The sequence below is a fragment of the Lytechinus variegatus genome, chromosome 1 (assembly GCF_018143015.1).
Source record: "Lytechinus variegatus isolate NC3 chromosome 1, Lvar_3.0, whole genome shotgun sequence".
NCBI classification, from domain to species: domain Eukaryota; kingdom Metazoa; phylum Echinodermata; class Echinoidea; order Temnopleuroida; family Toxopneustidae; genus Lytechinus; species Lytechinus variegatus.
In genome coordinates this window covers 23,620,850-23,639,164 of record NC_054740.1, presented here as the reverse complement: position 1 = coordinate 23,639,164, position 18,315 = coordinate 23,620,850, and the positions used below count along the sequence as shown (strand labels likewise).

The 18,315-nt window shown below is 37.3% G+C and overlaps 1 protein-coding gene across 1 annotated transcript; it reads left to right on the top strand.

The window, feature by feature from the left end:
- Nucleotides 1-383: 383 nt before the first annotated feature.
- LOC121429853 (tyramine receptor 1-like) lies at nucleotides 384-1,804 on the top strand. The gene has a single exon (XM_041627105.1). It carries the CDS (start codon nucleotides 548-550, stop codon nucleotides 1,802-1,804), a length of 1,257 nt encoding a protein of 418 aa, XP_041483039.1. The 5' UTR covers nucleotides 384-547.
- The last annotated feature ends 16,511 nt before the right edge of the window (nucleotides 1,805-18,315 follow it).

Genomic DNA, 18,315 nt, shown 5'->3' with positions numbered 1-18,315 from the left:
AGATGGAAACACCAGATCGTTAGTCAAGCTCCATCGCGGGACCCAGGTGTTCTTGAAATAATGCCATTTTCTTACGATGATCTACTGGTAAAAGGTCGATATCAGTTAATACAAACTAACAACATATTTTTCAGACAAGACAATGATTGGTCCAGCGGTGTGCAGGTACCTCCGGCTTGTGTATAAATATCGAAGAATTACATCAGTTGACATCAGATGCCAGTTTGTCTAAAGATTTGAAAAGGTGCAGCAGTCGCACTTCCTACTATGTTGATGTGTTTTGGCAGAAAGCTGTCATCATTTACGGCAGGTACCAAATCCGAGGCTCAGTTGGAAAATCATTACCTTCATGGTATGATTATAACCACTTTTCCTGAATATGGAGATGATACTGTTTACGAACTAACCTTTTAAGCATTGACATAGCTTTCGATTCCCACTTGTCACACGTGACTGACATCAGATAGATACAGCTACTGACTCCTACTCATCCCGCGCAGGTGACTAACAGCAGATAGAATCTTCTACCGGATGCAATCTGGACGCGATGGGAAGCGCCGAAACTCTTCTCGCGTGGAATGTGTCGACAGAAAATACTGGAAACGAGAATGGTATACTACGAGTGGACGATAGATCCACAGCAGAGGTGATACTGTCAATACTGACAATGGCTTTAATCATATTCCTGAGCATCGCTGGGAATATACTTGTGCTGGCGGCAATCGTTCGGGAAAACGTTCTTCACAGTAAAACGTCTGTATTCATTGCCAATTTAGCCATTGCAGATCTTCTGAACGCTATTCTGAACATGACCACTATTTTGGTCAGCTGTATATACAACAAGTGGATATTCGGTGAAATCATATGTGGCATTATTGGAGCATCGCTTGTTTTAGCTTGTTCGGCTAGCATCAATACATTGGGAGCAATAGCACTCGATCGCTACTTCGCCATCGTGTACCCTTTCCAGTATGCAAAGCGCATGTCGACCTGCCGCATAGTGGCTTTTCTGGTCTGGATCTGGACACAGTCTTTGTTCTTCAGTGTCATGCCAGTATTGGGCTGGTCAGAATTCGTGTACATCGAATCAGAATATCTCTGCTCTGCCGACTGGTCTACAGACTGGTCATATACAGTCATCATTGTCGTTGTAAACATGGTACCCCCGATATGCTTGATGACCTACTCCTACAGGCATATACTTAGGGTCGCATCAGCGCACCGGAAGCAGATGAGGACACAGCATAGCGTAAAAGAACCAAACGAAAGTGTGCCTCGGAGCAGGAATCGCAAGACAGTCGAGGCTTTCGCCAAACGAGCCAAACAGATTCGACAGGACACCAAGGCTGCTACCACTCTGCTCATCGTCATGGGCACATTTCTCATCTGTTGGCTCCCGCATACCATTACGATGCTTTGCTTCGCTTTCCCGTCGTGCACCGCTATTCCCCAAGGGATATACGTCCTGTCGACCTGGTTCGCTATGTTGAATTCTGCCTGCAACCCTTTCATCTACTGTATAACGGATAATCAGTTCAGGCAAGCGTTCAAGCGGACCCTTGAGCACATCATGCCGCTGTCGTGCAGGAGAAGAATGGCTCGGCGTGTGGAGCCCGACTCGGCCTTTGCATCAGTATCGGCACCTAATGCATCTTCAGATCCACGCATCTTCATATCTACCCATGATCTTAGTCATTCGGTGACTGATCCCACACCCGGTACGAACACAGCAGAATTGTCCGTTGATTACAACAATAGCGAGTTTACGCTTCCACAAGTCACGACGGATAATACAAGAACATAAAAAGGAGTTTTCAAATGCCATTCACGACAAAGAACAACGGAGAAGTCTTTGTCGAACATTGGTGAATCTAGACAAAAGTTTTGTCCTGGACTCTGGACAAAAAAAAACATATTTGTAATTGTTCGTCCGCTCCGAAACTTAGGACAAAATTAATGTTCCGGTAAACCAATTTTCGACAAAGACCTTCCAGTTATACTTTGTCGTCGATTGTGATTTCATTGTTCACCGATTTTGTCCATTGTCTGGAGCGGATGAAAACGGATGCAGCCACCCAAAAATTTGACTTGTCCGCTGTATCCGTTATGAATACCTTTTGTGTCCATCGGCCAGTGGGACCAGGCCTTTACATGTCTTGCACAGAAATGGTCGATTATTAGGGATCATCATGAAATACTCGAGCTTCTACCAGTTTTCAGTTGGCAACCTACTGTCCACACGTGTCTCGGACAAGCCATTAAGATTCGGACATTTTTAAAACTTGCTTTTTAAATTATTGTTATATTTTTAATCCTCACCAATTATTATTGAGATTTTTCTTGATATTTGGATGAAAAAAATATAAAAAGAGTACATGATATTAGATCATAAAAGCAATTCGTAATGTTACGCACAACTTAAAGCATGTTTAGAACATTTTCTTGGGTGCTAAAGCCAGGTACATGTATTAGATGTATATATCAAATAGCATAAGAAAGGGTCAACAGTCGTTCGTAAAGTCGCCCGTAAGTTACGAACAGCTTCATAAAACACCAACAAGATTTATCTGATAAGTCCTGTTTCATCCGACAGTTACCACAGTAACATTGCTTCTCAGGCAGTCAGAATCAAGGAAAGTTTTCAGATCTGCCAATTTGTAGACAATACATGTTGCTGAAACACTCCCCAGGATTTATTATAAATCCTTGGAATTTATAACAAGATATGACAGGGATGCAGATTTGTCTTTAAGGCGATGGTCCAGGCTGGAGATATCTATATGTCAACAAACAGTAATATTCACAGAGCAAAATGCTGAAAATTTGATTAAAAATTATTGAATTTTAAGGATTTGCATAATTCCGGTGAACAGTTCTAGGAATGTCTTCATGGATATTCATTAGGTGGGCTGATGATGTCATATCCCCACTTGTTCTTTTGTATTTTGTTACATGAAATTAGGGTTATTCAAAATATTTCTACCAAAAACTAAAAAAATTGGAATGACAACTGATTTATTGCCGCAATTTATTTCATCATAATGGAGACACATCATTTACACATGTATGAAAAAATGAAACAATTATGATTTCATGTAATAACATGAAGGAAAGTGGGGATGTGGCTTCATTACCCCCACCTAATGAATATTCATGACTATGTGCATATAACTGTTTTCACAAAATATTGATAAATTTTAAATTTCGATAACTTCGTAATTAATATTTCGTAATGGTGTTTTCAATTTCAGTTCCCTTGTTGTTCTTATACTGAGATATCTTGTATTCCATTTTCTTACTTCTTTCTTATAGCGCTTTGAAACTTTCGTTTAGAGCACTTAATAAATTTTGTGTGTTATTATTATTAATATTTGTTATCAGATTTTGATGAAAATTTTTCAGCATTTTGCTCTGTGAATTTTACTCTCTCTCTATATATAAATATTTTATGCCCTGACCAATCATGTTTAAGTGTAGTATACACTTCATAATGACAACTTAGTTCAAATTGGTAAGCTCTATGATGTGCGACAAGGAAATATCCTCGGTTTCTTCCATGGCTATTTACAAGGATTTTGAATTAGAATTTGATCCGTGATTTTGAAACCCATATAGCGGCGGTTCTTTGGGAAATGTCATATTATATTTCATTCTTTGTAAGACAATTCATATTTGAACTTTGCAAACTATTGTAATGGGTATACGTTATTTTATACGGGTATGAATGTACTTTCAGAGTGATGACTTTGAAGTTACTTAAAGTTTACATACAAATACCAAGTTTCTTGCAACACCCTAGTAGACATACATCCTTTCTTATGCTTATATTCATCATGATGAATCAACATTTAGGCCTAGACAATACATAGAATGAATATGTTACATAAGAACAGAACACATTAGTCTAGCCTTGCCTACTGGTCAATTGCTCACCAGCATTCATTAATACATAAATTATTTCGAAACAAAAACCCGAAATATATTGAAGAGTGTGCAATTAATTTCATTTGGGTATTTCCCCGCTGTTGCTTACAGAGGTATAATAGAGGAAATGACGATCTGTACTGAAAATGGAATATATCATCTAGATTGAATTAAAATGCGTTGAATTGAATTGGCCTTCCGTCCAATTGCAATCGATTTTCAGTAGTCAAGAAACAGGTGGTTTAACACTATTGTTTACATTGATTGCCTAGCTTCTACAGAAACAAAGACGGCACCAGAGACGTAGGGGCCACCGCCCCCCCCCCCCGCCATGATTTTCAATTAGTTGATAAAATTAATAACGAAAAGGGAGGAGAAATGAGGAGATGATAAAAGAAAGAGGATAAAAAGAAAAGTCTGAACAGTGTACTATCAATTGAGAGAAATTGTGAGGGTACCAATATGTCGAAGTATGCCCTTCCCCTATCAAATATCTAGATCTCCACAGCAATGCACAATTCGATAGAAAGTCGTGTTACTCTTGTTTTGTCTACGTGGTAGAACAAGACTACTTGCCGTTGAGCCGAAGGTGGGGCTGATCATGCAAAAAAGAAAATCCCCATCATAACGGTAATTTTTACGTTTTTGTACACTATTTCGGAAAAAAGTGGGGGCTGAAGCCACCCAGATCCCCCGCTCATGTTAACAGCCATTTCCTGCGCCTATCGTTTGCTAATCGCAGCTGCTAACTGAGAAACAAGATAATGACCAACTACAGTGCGTCCCAAAAAAAACTATACACTTTTGAAATGGCTGCCCAATAAAAAATGTAGCACTTTGGGGAAAAAGACGTACATATATGGAAAGCCAATAAAGTCAACTTTCAAATGACACCAAAAAATTGGAAAACTATTCATACTTGAGCGAGCACTGACCACTGAAACAAAGGGTATGAAAATTAGGGTGGGCTGGAATTAGCCTTCCAATTTATGTCAGTTTTTGAGAGGCAAATCCTTTCGAACTTGCAAAGTTAAGGGCGTTGTGATAAATAAATGATCAACGTGACCAGTTTTGGTTGCTTAAGTAATTTTTTAGATTATTAAATTGAATTTTAATGCATGAGTGAACATAAATTACACTTTTTGTGCAGCATTTCAAACTCTATCATTTGGAGCTCTTTTGGGGCATCATTTCAACTTTATCATGTGGACCTCAGCAATGTGTTCATGGGAGTCGGGAGAATAGGGGGTGCGATAGGACTTCAGTGTGAGAAGGTTGTTGATGGAATAAGGGTCAACGGAACATTCAGCCCTTGCCTCTTCCCTCTTTCCCGCCCTCCCCTCCTGTTGAGAGACTGATGGCTATTGTCATGTACGAGTGAAGTCCAGAGCAGAATGTTGATTTAATGATTGATTCTGAATTGGGGCATCAACTTTTTCCTATCAATCATTTAATCAACAATTTATTAGTCAATCAACTCATTCAATTTGCAATGTGATCAATCAAACATTCATTTTTTTCAGTAAATTACTTCATTAATCATCATAATCATAAAATTTATTGGTAATCATTCAATAAAAAACTGACCATCAGCCACCAATCACTTGGCAGTTAAGTTTTGAATAGGCTACAATCCAGGAAGTGACACAGAGAAAGTGGGGGGGGGGTGGCTGGGAAATGGAGGAGACGAGAGGGTACATACGACTTTTAACTTGTAAAAGGACAAAAAGAAGAGGAATACCCGGTTTTAACCAAGTCTTAGCATACTCTGACTCTCACGAACACACTTCTGAGGTCCACAAGATGAATATGCTACACTAAAATTACAATTCCTGTTCACTCATGCATTATATTTCAATTTAGTAACTCAATGAAATTTGCCTAAGAAACCATAACTTATCTCACTCATGAATAGCATAACACCCTTATAGCTTTGTAAGTTCCAAAGGACTAACCTCTCAAAGAAAATTGTAAGGCTAATTCCTGCCCAGCCTAGCCAAGCTTAGTCTATCAGGAGGAGAGAAGTTATGGGGAGGGGGTAGAGATGGAGGAAGGGGTTGCTAAATGTTCTGTTGACCTTTATCCCATCAATGTACTTCACCTACCTGAGTCATATTACCCCCTCTTCTCCTGAGTGTCATGAACACATTGTTGAAATCCACACGATAAAGACAAAATGCTGCACTAAAAATTGCAATTCATGATCACTCATGCATTAAATTTCAATTTAATTACGCATTAAATTTTCACAAACAACATACTGATCTTTAATTTACCAAATAACCCTCAACTTTGCAAGTACCAAACATAAAAACCTGAAAGAAATTGGAAGGCTAATTCCGGCCCACCCTAATTTTCATACCCTTTGTTTCAGTGGTCAGTGCTCGCTCAAGCATGAATAGTTTTCCAACTTTTTGGTGTCATTTGAAAGTTGACTTTATTGGCTTTCCATGTCTATAAGTCTTTTCCCCCAGAGTGCTACATTTTTTATTTGGCAGCCATTTCAAAAGTGTATAGTTTTTTTTGGGACACCAACTATATGGCAAGGACCTCTGGCATGAATGTTTGAAAAATACCATTATTGGTGTGCTTACGAAGAAACATCATTTTGATTACACGATTGTTAGCGCTAATGAAGCATGGGATGTCGCGTAGACTCTCACAAACAAACATTCCAATGCCATGTCCTGATAAAATGTAGTTGAAAAGTTATCAACGATTCCGAATAGCTAGATACGTAACATACGTCGCAAGAGAAAGGTTGTGCCTGTAGGCCTAATTGCTGAACTCATTTGTCAATTCAGTAGTTGTGGGAAGGGGAAAGTTGGTCAAAATAATCATGTTATACCGAGGTTTTTTATCTGACTGCTATGAAAGCACGAATGCCTGTGACCAAGCAACCAGGGGACCAACGGCTTAAGATCCTCTCCGCCGGGGGACCTGGTAATGAGGATAAATGCCTTACCAAAGGGCCCTATAATGCACCACTTTGGAATCGAACCCGGGGTCACCGGAATCCGAAACCCCGCTCTACCAACTAAGCTATCGTCGACCAGTTATAGTGACGAAAAGACGCATCGTCTTGACGTCGTGTAAACATTACACTTTATGAAAAAGTCATGAAAAAGTATTTATTTTTTCTTTTCTTCTTTAAGTTTAACCGTGGACCTATATCGGGTCCATGGTTTAACTCAATAAAATCCATACAGGCCTTATATATCAGCAAGTTTGCGATATCATTTTTTTATTGCAAGAGGCGGTACGAGTTTTCTTTTCCTATTCCATCACGAGTCCACTGCGCTATAATAAATACCGCGTGTCAGTCAGTATGACTAGTAGGCTGACATGAACATTCAATTTTTCGTTTCGTATGCAAATTGCATGGTGTTGATAACAGGCCCACTTTTCCGATGCGGGATGAGGCGTCGGGGAATCAACATCGTTTCCTAGTGTTACGTTCTTGAATTATCATAACTGTTGAAAGTATACGATCATATTTTATTAAACTCGTGTGATGAAACCTTTGGGAGAGCATTGTCAGATATCACAAATCACATTATACGAGTCACAAGGAACTAAGCCGAAATCAAGGGTAATTTGATGTCAAAGAAACTAGTTTCTATTTTAACAAATGAAAACTAAACTTTGATATTTGAAAATAAATGTATTTATCTTATTGGTATTCATATTATTCGGCACTTGTATATGAGCACTTTCATTATCACCAAACCAATTATGCGAATGGAAGTTCTGGTCAATGGATTAATGACTAATGTCATCTCAGGTTTAAAAACTGTATGGAAATTGACATCTTCTCTTAATTTTAAAGTATTTCATTCAATAAATCAATTTTTGGAAATACGTGCATTCCATCACATCAATCCTGAGACATGTATTTAATGAAAATATTTATGTGCAAATATCTCTTACAAGTATTGTGTTGTTACATGAACATTTCATATTCATAAGATTAATAGAAAATGTGTGGAATCCTTGATTTATCAATGTCATATATTGCTGATAATGCAGATGTTTGACTTGTATTGAAGCTATATGATGACAATCTTTCTTCAAGTTCTTTTGAAAGTTGGAAACGTAATTTTAAAGGACAAGTCCACCCCAACAAAAACTTGATTTGAATAAACAGAGAAAAATTCAACAAGCATAACACTGAAAATTTCATCAAAATCGGATGTAAAATAAGAAAGTTATGACATTTTCAAAATTTCGCTTCATTTCACAAAACAGTTATATGAACGAGCCAGCTACATCCAAATGAGAGAGTCGATGATGTCATTCGCTCACTATTTCCTTTGTTGTTTATTGTTTGAAATATGACATTTTGTGATTTTCTCGTCAGTGTCATGTGAAATGAAGTTTCATTCCTCCCTGAACACGTGGAATTCCATTATTTTAACATTTTGTGCTTCAGGCAAGGAGGTCCTAATCGTCAAATTCGTAAAAATTGAAATATTGTATAATTCAGACAATAAAAACAAAAGAAATAGTGAGTGAGTGACATCATCAACTCTCTCATTTGGATGTAACTGGCTCGTTCATATAACTATTTTGTTAAAAGTAAGCGAAACTTTGAAATGTTAAAACTTTCTTACTTTACATCCGATTTTGATGAAATCTTCAGCATTGTGCTTGTCTGATTTTTCTCTATTGATTCAAATCAACATTTTTCTGAGGTGGACTTGACCTTTAATTTAGTAGTAGATCATTTTTTGGTTGGAATTATATTTTTATGACAGTTTTTTATCATGCCAAGTACAGAAATCGATATATTATGTTTGTTATGTTATGAAAAATGTATTAAACGAATATCATTGCATAAGAAAACAATAAATTAAATCACGTCAAATGGTTTCAGATGAAGAGGCACTTTAATTTGGAATATATATATATATTATGTGGAATATCCATCGATTTTTTCATCACTTGCATATCTATGAACATTTTATCATAGTCTTTACAGTTTGCTGACAAATAAAAAATATAGAGAAAGAGAAAAGTAGGAGAGACGAGAAATGGAATTGACGGATAGAAATAAAGAAGGAGAATGACTGGAAGATGTGAGTAGATGTCTCATCTAGAATGTTCCTATGTTTGTAATGGTTAGAATGTGAATGTGATCACAGTGTGCTCACACAGTGGACAATGTGAAAATTATATTCACACTGTTAAAATGCTGAAATTCAACTGTGTAAAAGGTATTTTCACACTGTGGACACCTTGCCAGTGTGAGTATTCGCAGCGTGATCACATGGTCCACTGTGTGAATATGTGATTCACAGTGTAGAAATGCGCTAATTCAACAGTTTGAATGTGATTTCACATTGTGTTTCACACTGTGAACACACTGTGACACACACTGTGAACACACTGTGACACACACTGTGACACACACTGTGACACACACTTTGAACACACTGTGACACACACTGTGAACACACCGTGACACACTGTGAACACACACTGTGACACACACTGTAAACACACCGTGACACACATTGTGACACACACTGTCAACACACACAGTGACACACACAGTGAACACACACTGTGATACACACTGTGACACACACTGTGAACACACATCGACACATCCTGTGAACACACACTGTGACACACACTGCGACACACGCTGTGAACACACACTGTGGCACACTGTAGGGGGGGTGGAGAAAGGTAGGAGCCCAGGGTAGGAGTTGTCAGAGAAGTTTGTCATTCCTCCCGACCTATATAGGCTACAGGGAAAGGGGCAGGGGCACCACAGGGGGCCATGGTGTGACTGCCGACCCCCTAAAGATTTTGAAATAGTGGGGGAGGGGAGAAAAAGAAAATAAGTGGGATTTATCTTTTGAAAGCGAAGTATTTAAAATGGTCATGGACTGTTCAATGCACCTGTCATTCATTGAGGAAAAAAAATCATTAGGTCGACTTGCCCCACCAACTCCCTGTTTGCTGCCTCTGTTCTTCAATCTTCTTTTTAACATTATCAGTTTCAAACACTGTCTTCTTAAGCGATGCAGCCGTGTAAGATAATTCATTTAATATCACTATACTAGTATTCAACATTCAGTAATCTTTGTTGTCATTTTGGTTCCGATATAAATCGAGATCTCATTTATCAATAGGACAGGTTTTTAACAATTATTCATGATATTGTCCTTCGTGAGAATTTTCAAAGGGGTAATCGATCTATAAAGGGGGTGAATATAGGGAGATGAAAATTCGAAAGGGGGTCTAATGTTGTTGCTTGTTGTTGGTTGCAAAAATATATATATATATTCACCAACATAATAATGTCGGTTTCATATACGCTGTCACCCATTGGAAATTACTTTCTTGGCGATATTTATCAACATTTGATTGCACTCAACCCTGGTGAGGTAAATGGCTATCTTCAGGAATAAATTTCTGAAATAACGTGATATGCACTAGTAAGGAACCGATTGTCATTATTAATATATTATTATCACTACTACTACTACTACTACTACTACTATTACTACTACTACTACTACTTCTACTGCTTCTACTACTACTATTACTATACTACTAGTACTATTATTATTATTATTAGTAGTAGTAGTATTATTATCATCGTCATATAGGAATTAGTGATTTCTCATTTGGCGTTGGGAAAATACCATGGATCATAACTGCATGTATTTTTCAACATGAATCCCCAACCGGTTTCGAGCGCTGGCATGCCCATACAGATAAATGCACATCCATATGGAGTATCCCCGAGGGAGTATCCCGGCAATAATCATGAGAAGATAACTAGAGACTTTGTTATAGTACCTTGATAAGAATGCATTTGAGGAAAGGTTATACGCTTACAATTTCTTCATTAGCCTACATTTCATGTTCACACACAAATCGATGATTGTTAATCAATGTTGGACAAATGTGACCAAAGAAATCGATACATATATATCGAGCACATGAAGCAACCATACTAGAAAATTGTAGAGTGATGGATGGAGAGAGACAGAGACGGAGGGAGAGAGAGGAAATAAGAATACGAGGAGAGGGAGAAGGGGGAGAGATGGTAAATAAGAAAAAAGGGTATGGAGGCTAGGCGACTTCAAGTAATTTTCTTAATTTAAAAATGACATTTCATCATTACTGCTCTTGCTGAACTCAATTTGTATGCAGCATTCCCAAATTTAAATGAAATAAACCTCGCAAGTATTACCTTTTCAAATGTGCAATTTTCCACTATTTGGAGAGCAAGAAAATCAAATATAAGGTTAACCTAGTTCACATAAATTTACTATGGCAACAACCAATTTTTATTTTCGTTCTGGCGCTAGCAGAAACCCCGCTTATATATACTCACGCAGACGATCTGTAATCACGTGCAGTAACATTTTATTACAATTTCTGATTTGAGCGGGAAAAGATTGATGGGTTTGGCCACCGAATCCCGAATGCATCGATCGATCGGAACTCGATATAATAAAGGTCTTACACAATGATTGACATTTTGCTTATGTTATACTGTTGCATTAAATTTGAAGGTATAAATAATAATATTTTAGCCTTGACTGTCTTAAGATCGTCAAAATGGGCGAAGCTTATCAAATCCGAAAACTCTCGAGGTAGTAGAATATATACATAAATGAAATAATAATGATAAATATTTTTAGCGATATAGGACTAAATGACATTTTTCATTTTAATTTCAAATAAACATTTTATTTTCCTCCATTTTACAAAATTTCTTCATTTTTTTAATCAATGTCTTTTACTGAGTATTTTACAAATTCTTAATACATTGAGTTGAAATAGATAAGCCCTTAGGACAAGCCCCGAGTAGACAAAGCATTGGGGGGCACTGCATTGTTCGTGAACAATTCTGTGCCCCCCCCCCCCAATGCTTTGTCTACTCGGGGTCACGGTCCGCCACTGCCCCTCCCTCCCCCTCCCGATGAACAAAAAAATCTTACGAAATGCATAAAATGCCCTAAGGAAAACTCTAACTAAAATAGTGCTTTAACATTATCTGAAACGGTGTTAATCACTCCGGGGGGCAAGAGAATAAACTGCCCCACCCCAACTGGTTATAATAAAAAGACAAGAAATGTAAGTAACATCTTATCTTATCCAAACAAATTTTCCATTCAAGTTAGTATAACATGTACGGTTTTATATAGAACAAACGGGGAATAGGACCCTACGGGAAAAATGAGAATAAGACCCTATTTTAGCACATAATACCGGTTATATACGTGTTTTCTTCGGGCGCTGACTGTGGGATTTAATAATAGACCTAAATTTGGATAATTGATTCGTAATTTTCCGCTTTCTGATAAAAAAAGTTATATATAATTATTATAAAAGGAGTGGTATTAAAAGGTATTCTGTACTTCTGGAGCGTTGTGGAGCGTTGTGGCCCAGTGGATTAGTCTCCGGACTCTGATAAAGAGGGTCGTGGGTTCGAATCCCAACCATGGCGTAATTTCCTTCAGCAAGAAATTGATCCACAATGTGCTGCACTCAACCCAGGTGAGGTAAATGGGTACCTGGCAGGAATTTATTCCTTGAAACGTAGCGCGCGTAACAGCTGCACTGCTAAAGCCAGGGTACTGTAGAGCGCTTAGAGACTTCTGACAAAGTAAGTATTAAGCGCTGTATAAGCAAGTATAATTATTCTGATAAAAGTGCTTTCAGTCACTCTATCAATCACCAATCCTGATCACGTGACAGGAGCTAAAAACGATTCCTGTCGAATTATTCATCATTAAGACAAATACCTGCACCATTATACGCGAATCCTCTCAATTATTAAGGTATGCACTCCTATACTCGACGTCAATAAATATATAGCAGGACATTCTCATTTATTTCCGGTGTATCAATTTCCATATAGTCGTACACAACTTACATACACACAACCCTCTGTTGCTTACATACACACAACCTACAATCATGTTGCTCATCATGCACACACACGCAACCCCACAGACACCCACGCAAATGTCATAGGAACTCGGTAGGAAAGCGTTTTGCTGGTAGATGCCAAGCTGATAACCAATACCTAGGAAACATGGTACGTCTAGCAGTCTATAGGTTAATCAATCACTTTGGCTGACCTTATAGACGACATTACTCCCGGGGCTTTTTTTATCAAAGTGGAGACAACGGAATGGTGGGATTCGAACTCACAACCTTGCGATTATGAGTCCAATGCTCTAACCACTGGACCACATGGCCCGTTTGGTCCAGTTTTTCAATGTTAAAAACAACATTTTCAATGTTTTCTCAATATCAACAGCAGAACTAAAGCTGAATCTCAAAATACTGCATGTACATATTGTAGGCGTAACTGACGTATGTATATAGCGCATGAATGTCAATCAATAAATCGTAAATGCCTTAACCCCTCCTGCCCCCATCCAATAGGCCCCCCTATAAAGGGTAATACACACAAAATTAAACACACACCCTCACCAGCCAAAACACAATGCCCACCCTCACACACATAACCCACACATCCTTGCAATATACTTTATTTCCGTCCTCCCACATCCATTCACGCTCTCATGCTCAAACACCCACATCCACGCAAACAGACCATGGATCCTTTTATCCATACGCCTTTTCCAAAATAGGAAGTTTTCGCTTCGAGACGTACGGATGATTAAAAAACACAGAAAATGTATTGAAAATGCACTTCAGATGACTAAGAACGTCTGGAAGGTCTTTGTCGAAAATTGGTGAATCGGAACAGCTGTTTCATCCTAACTTTCGGAGCTGACCAAAAATTGCAAGTATGTGGTTTGTCCAAGTCAAGGACTAAACTACCGTTTGATTCACCGATTGTCGACAAAGCCTTCTTGGTTGTTCTTTGTCTTGAAGTGCATTTGGCAATACATTTTCTCTGTTCTTGAATCATCAATAGGCCTCCGTCGCGACGCGTTGAAGTGCGAAAACTCCCTATTGAGTGTAATACGGATATTCATATATTTGCCTGACTGATTGAGCGATTGGTACTTGCACCTCATTCATACCCCCTTCCTCCCCTCACCTTCCCCTCCCAAGGGCTGTCATTAATAGGTATGCACCATGCTCATTCATTTTAAAGACGCTGATGAAGTAATTACTTCGATCATATAGAGTAGCTAGCTGAAATTTGTATTTGGTCACGTTTTGCCACCCTAAATAATGTATCAAAGTATCCTATCGTCATGATTATAATGTGAAATGATATACACTTCCCCTTGTTATTGATGATACCATCTTTCCTGATTTTTTGAAAATTTTGACATCCTTTCACCGTACATCGCCGGATTTTGAAGAATAAAAAACACATTTGAGTGCTTCTATAGACGAGCATCATGACAGTGTCACCGCCCCCCCCCCCCCCCCCCCGTTACGGTGGCAGACATTCGAAATGACGTTACCGAGAGCTGAGCAAATACGGTGTTCGTGCTTACATAAGAAAGCTGATGAAACACGGCGGGCTGCATGTTGCCTACATTAGGGTATAGACCCTAGCCTAGCTACAAGAAAAGAATCAGGTAAACTTTGATAAAAAAAATCATCGGATTTTTTTCTTCTGTTTTCGTACATTTGACACACTTAGTTTTATCATAATTTTTGTGTCAAGACGAGAGAGCAAATAGACTTATGATTCGCAATTTTCGTCTATTGCTATAGATTTATTCTGTCCCATTCGCGCGGAATAATGCTAATATTCAAGCTAAAATTTGCGGATGTGCATATACTTGACGATAATTATGATGATAAGATTTTTTCGCACCATGTCGACTTAATATGTCGAAATGATGAGATTATTGCCCAGTCCAACTGCGAATCAACAGTTCGACATGTCGAGATACTGTCCTCCTGCCAAGTCGACCTATTAACTGACATGTCGACATGATGCGATGTATGTGTTATCCTGCATGGAAAGTCGACTGATAAAAATTTATATGTCGTCACATCGAGTATATACGTTATCGTTTTCTACTACCTATCTCGCCATGACGGCGTATAACTTTTACAAGTCAATTTGGTATATCTATATCTCGTCACGTCGACATGAAACTATAAGTTCTCTTGGCAAGACAACGTAACTCACACTACAAGGCTTCCGTTTAAAAAAATAATTCTTGAATTCTTGAATTTCAACAATAATTTAGACATACAATAAGAACCTGTATTAGAATTTTAGACAAAGAATAAATGCTTGGCCGTGAATTAAAATAAGAGAATGTATGAAGTATTCGATATATTGTGCTCATCTCGGTGTATTTTGTCCATTAGATTATAATCATAGCTGATGAATTTTGCGTGTACAACTATATATATATTTGAAGATGTCTAATAAAAAAGTAGAATTTAAGCACTTTCCACCGTTAAAATGAACTCCATGTCATTTTCACCAAATTTTGCACAGAGTTACTTTAGCAGCAGTATATTTCAAATATGTAAATTTTTATGTGCTTGATTTTTTTTCTATTGAGCTTTGTAGTTCGCCCAATAGGCAGTTCTCTAAAACTGCACATTCAAAGAATTGGGCATTTTCAGACCCCACGAGATCATTAAGTTGAGGTTATACCTTTATTACTAAGTCAAGGTGGAAAATTCATTCATATTTTCATTCTCTGCCCGTTAAAGGCTAGCAGCAGTGCAGCACATTCATATTCTTTTTCAAATGATTTAAAGATGATAATGACATCATCTATAAAAAAAAGTTGAAATTTCTATAACAAATCTGAGAAGTTATAATAAATACTGCACTTTATTCAAAATCCATGCCATTTTCACCAAACTTCGCATGCATATAGAGGAAGGTGTATTTAAGCGGAGTAAACGCTTAAAAAAAATAGGGGTTCATGTGCTTGTTTTCGAATTTTCGAGACCGGAGCCAATATAGCAGCCTGGAGCAAACGTGACGCCTTCCATTATCCATCCTTGCATGTTCGATATTTAAACCTATATCTTGAGTTAGGTGTATCGATCATTCCGCGTATTTGGGTTAGTAGGTCGACGGTTAGGTCGCCGACATTAATAATGATTAATCTTTTTTCACATAGTCAGTTGTCATTGTAATTAGCATGGAAGATACCACAGGGGGGGTATAGGAGCCCTGCATGGGGTGAATAGTTGATTAAAAGAAAAAAAAAGTGAGCGAAAAGGGAAGAAAGAAGTCCTTCATATTCTATTTGCTTTGTTTTTTATTCTCATGCATACATGATGCATTTTTTTCTTGCTTGTCAAATTTAAAATGAGTATAAAATAAGTATAAAGTTTTTATATTGGTGTGAGCGATGGAGCGAAGCAACCGAGTCGGTTCTGGTCTTTACGATGCTGTCTGTATAGTGAGATTGAAATAGAAACATTTAAAGCTCATTTTGGGTATGAAAAAATTAGGTCTTGCCCTCAAGAAGGAGACCCCCCCCCCCCCGATGCAAAAGACCATACATGTAAAAATAAATACTCGTATTTTTTTTCTTCAAATTGTTGTATTTTCATTTCCAAACATGACGAAATAAAATGGTTATAATTACAATACATTTGCAAATAAAATTTATGCAAACAATACAAATTGAGATAAGTAAAGTTCATGAAAGTTCATCTGCTTTTGAAAAAGAAAGCACTTCGTATTATTTATAGTACATCTTTCCGTTCTCATACGGACCCACTTTTTCTAGAAAGTAACTTGTTGAAAGTTAAAGACCTGTATTTACTACAGTTAGGACACTTCATGTATAATATAATAAAAATGCACTTCCCCATATTTTTGACGCCATGTTCCCTAAAAATCAATTTTATCATAACTACCCCACGAGACACTCTGACGAACTTCACATTCCACTTTACAGAACTTTACTGGCCCAAAATACATTGATTCAACGGTCTTAAATTCTGGAACTCACTAGTTAATAATGTTAAAGACATGCAGTGTCTCCTTAAATTCATTCAAACGTAAACTCAAACTTATCCTGCTTAATTCCTACAATTCTTCGCGACGGAACTAACACTTCATTATCTTGATTGTAATCCTTACATTTTTCACTTTTATTGTTTTTTCTTTTTTCATCTGATTGTCCAGTTATATCATCTTTTGTTATTTCACCAGATCAAGCTGGTTCGTGGTCAGCCCTTTCCCATTCTTAATTTTTCCTCCTTTTTAGAAAATAGTTATCTTGTCTTGTACTGTCCTGTCTCTTGTTTTGCCTTGTCTTCTTTGTCTTTTCATCCCCTCTCTCCCATCGAATTGAATTGATAGTTTTTTTCCAATAAGTTTTAAAAAAAATACCAAAGCAAATTTTCCATTAACATTTCGCAAAAAATAGAGGAATACAGTTTTTTTTTGCAATTTGCGAAAATTGTCGTTACTATAAGAAATTAAGTTTAAAACTATTCCGGGTCAGAAAAAGATTGGTGTACTAGTAATATGATATATCTCATCACATTCTCAATACTTCACCAGTTCGATACTTAGCTTATAAGTTTACAGGAAGTATGGTAAGAAATTCAAACTTTCTGTTATGTGACGACTCTAAGACCCCTGACATTGAAAAAAAATATGTATCAATACTTCTGCAGGAAGGAAATCATTATGTTTGCCAACTTTACTTTTCTTTGAAGTATTATACGCCGGGTCGGTTTCATGTCCACATCTCTTCTCACTTAAAGGTCTACAAGAGCTCTCCAAAATTCTGCCTCATAATATAAGTACAGATTTCAACAGATTCAAATCTGGTGTTGAAACATATCCTTAATAAGAAACATAAATTATGTTTTAACCCTATAGCAAACAATTCTTTTACACGAGTAGAGACTATTTTATACGGTCAACTCTCTAAGAAATGCTTATTATTTTAATTATTATTGCAAATTGATTTTTATTTCTATTTACAAGGGGCAGACCAGAAAACGGATGAAAATTCCCAATTATCCACCCCAACAAAAGTTTATTTGAATAAACACAGAAAAATCAAACAAGCATAATACTACGAAAAAAAATCGGATGTAAAATAAGAAAGTTATGATAATTAATTTAATGAGTCGTTTATTTGTTATATGCACAATTCACTGATATGCAAATAAGAGAGTCAATTACATCACTCACTCACTAATTCTGTTGTGTTTATTGTTTGAAATGTGAATTTTAATTTTCTTCTGATCTTTATACATGTGAAACAAAGTTTTATTCCTCTGAACATGTGAAATATTCATTGTGATATGTTGCAGTTCAATCAAGAGGTCCTAAATGTCAAATATGTTAAAGAAATTACATATTGTATTACTCAGAAAAAAACAAAAAAAGTGAGCGAGTGACGTAAAATAATAGGCCTAGACTAGCCTGCCCTAGATCGATGACGATGAATTTCATTGAACCCCCCCCCCCCCCCCCGT

Bases quoted from the DNA above. Each gene is read 5' to 3' on its own strand.
- LOC121429853 (XM_041627105.1), top strand. From the start codon at position 548: ATGGGAAGCGCCGAAACTCTTCTCGCGTGGAATGTGTCGACAGAAAAT.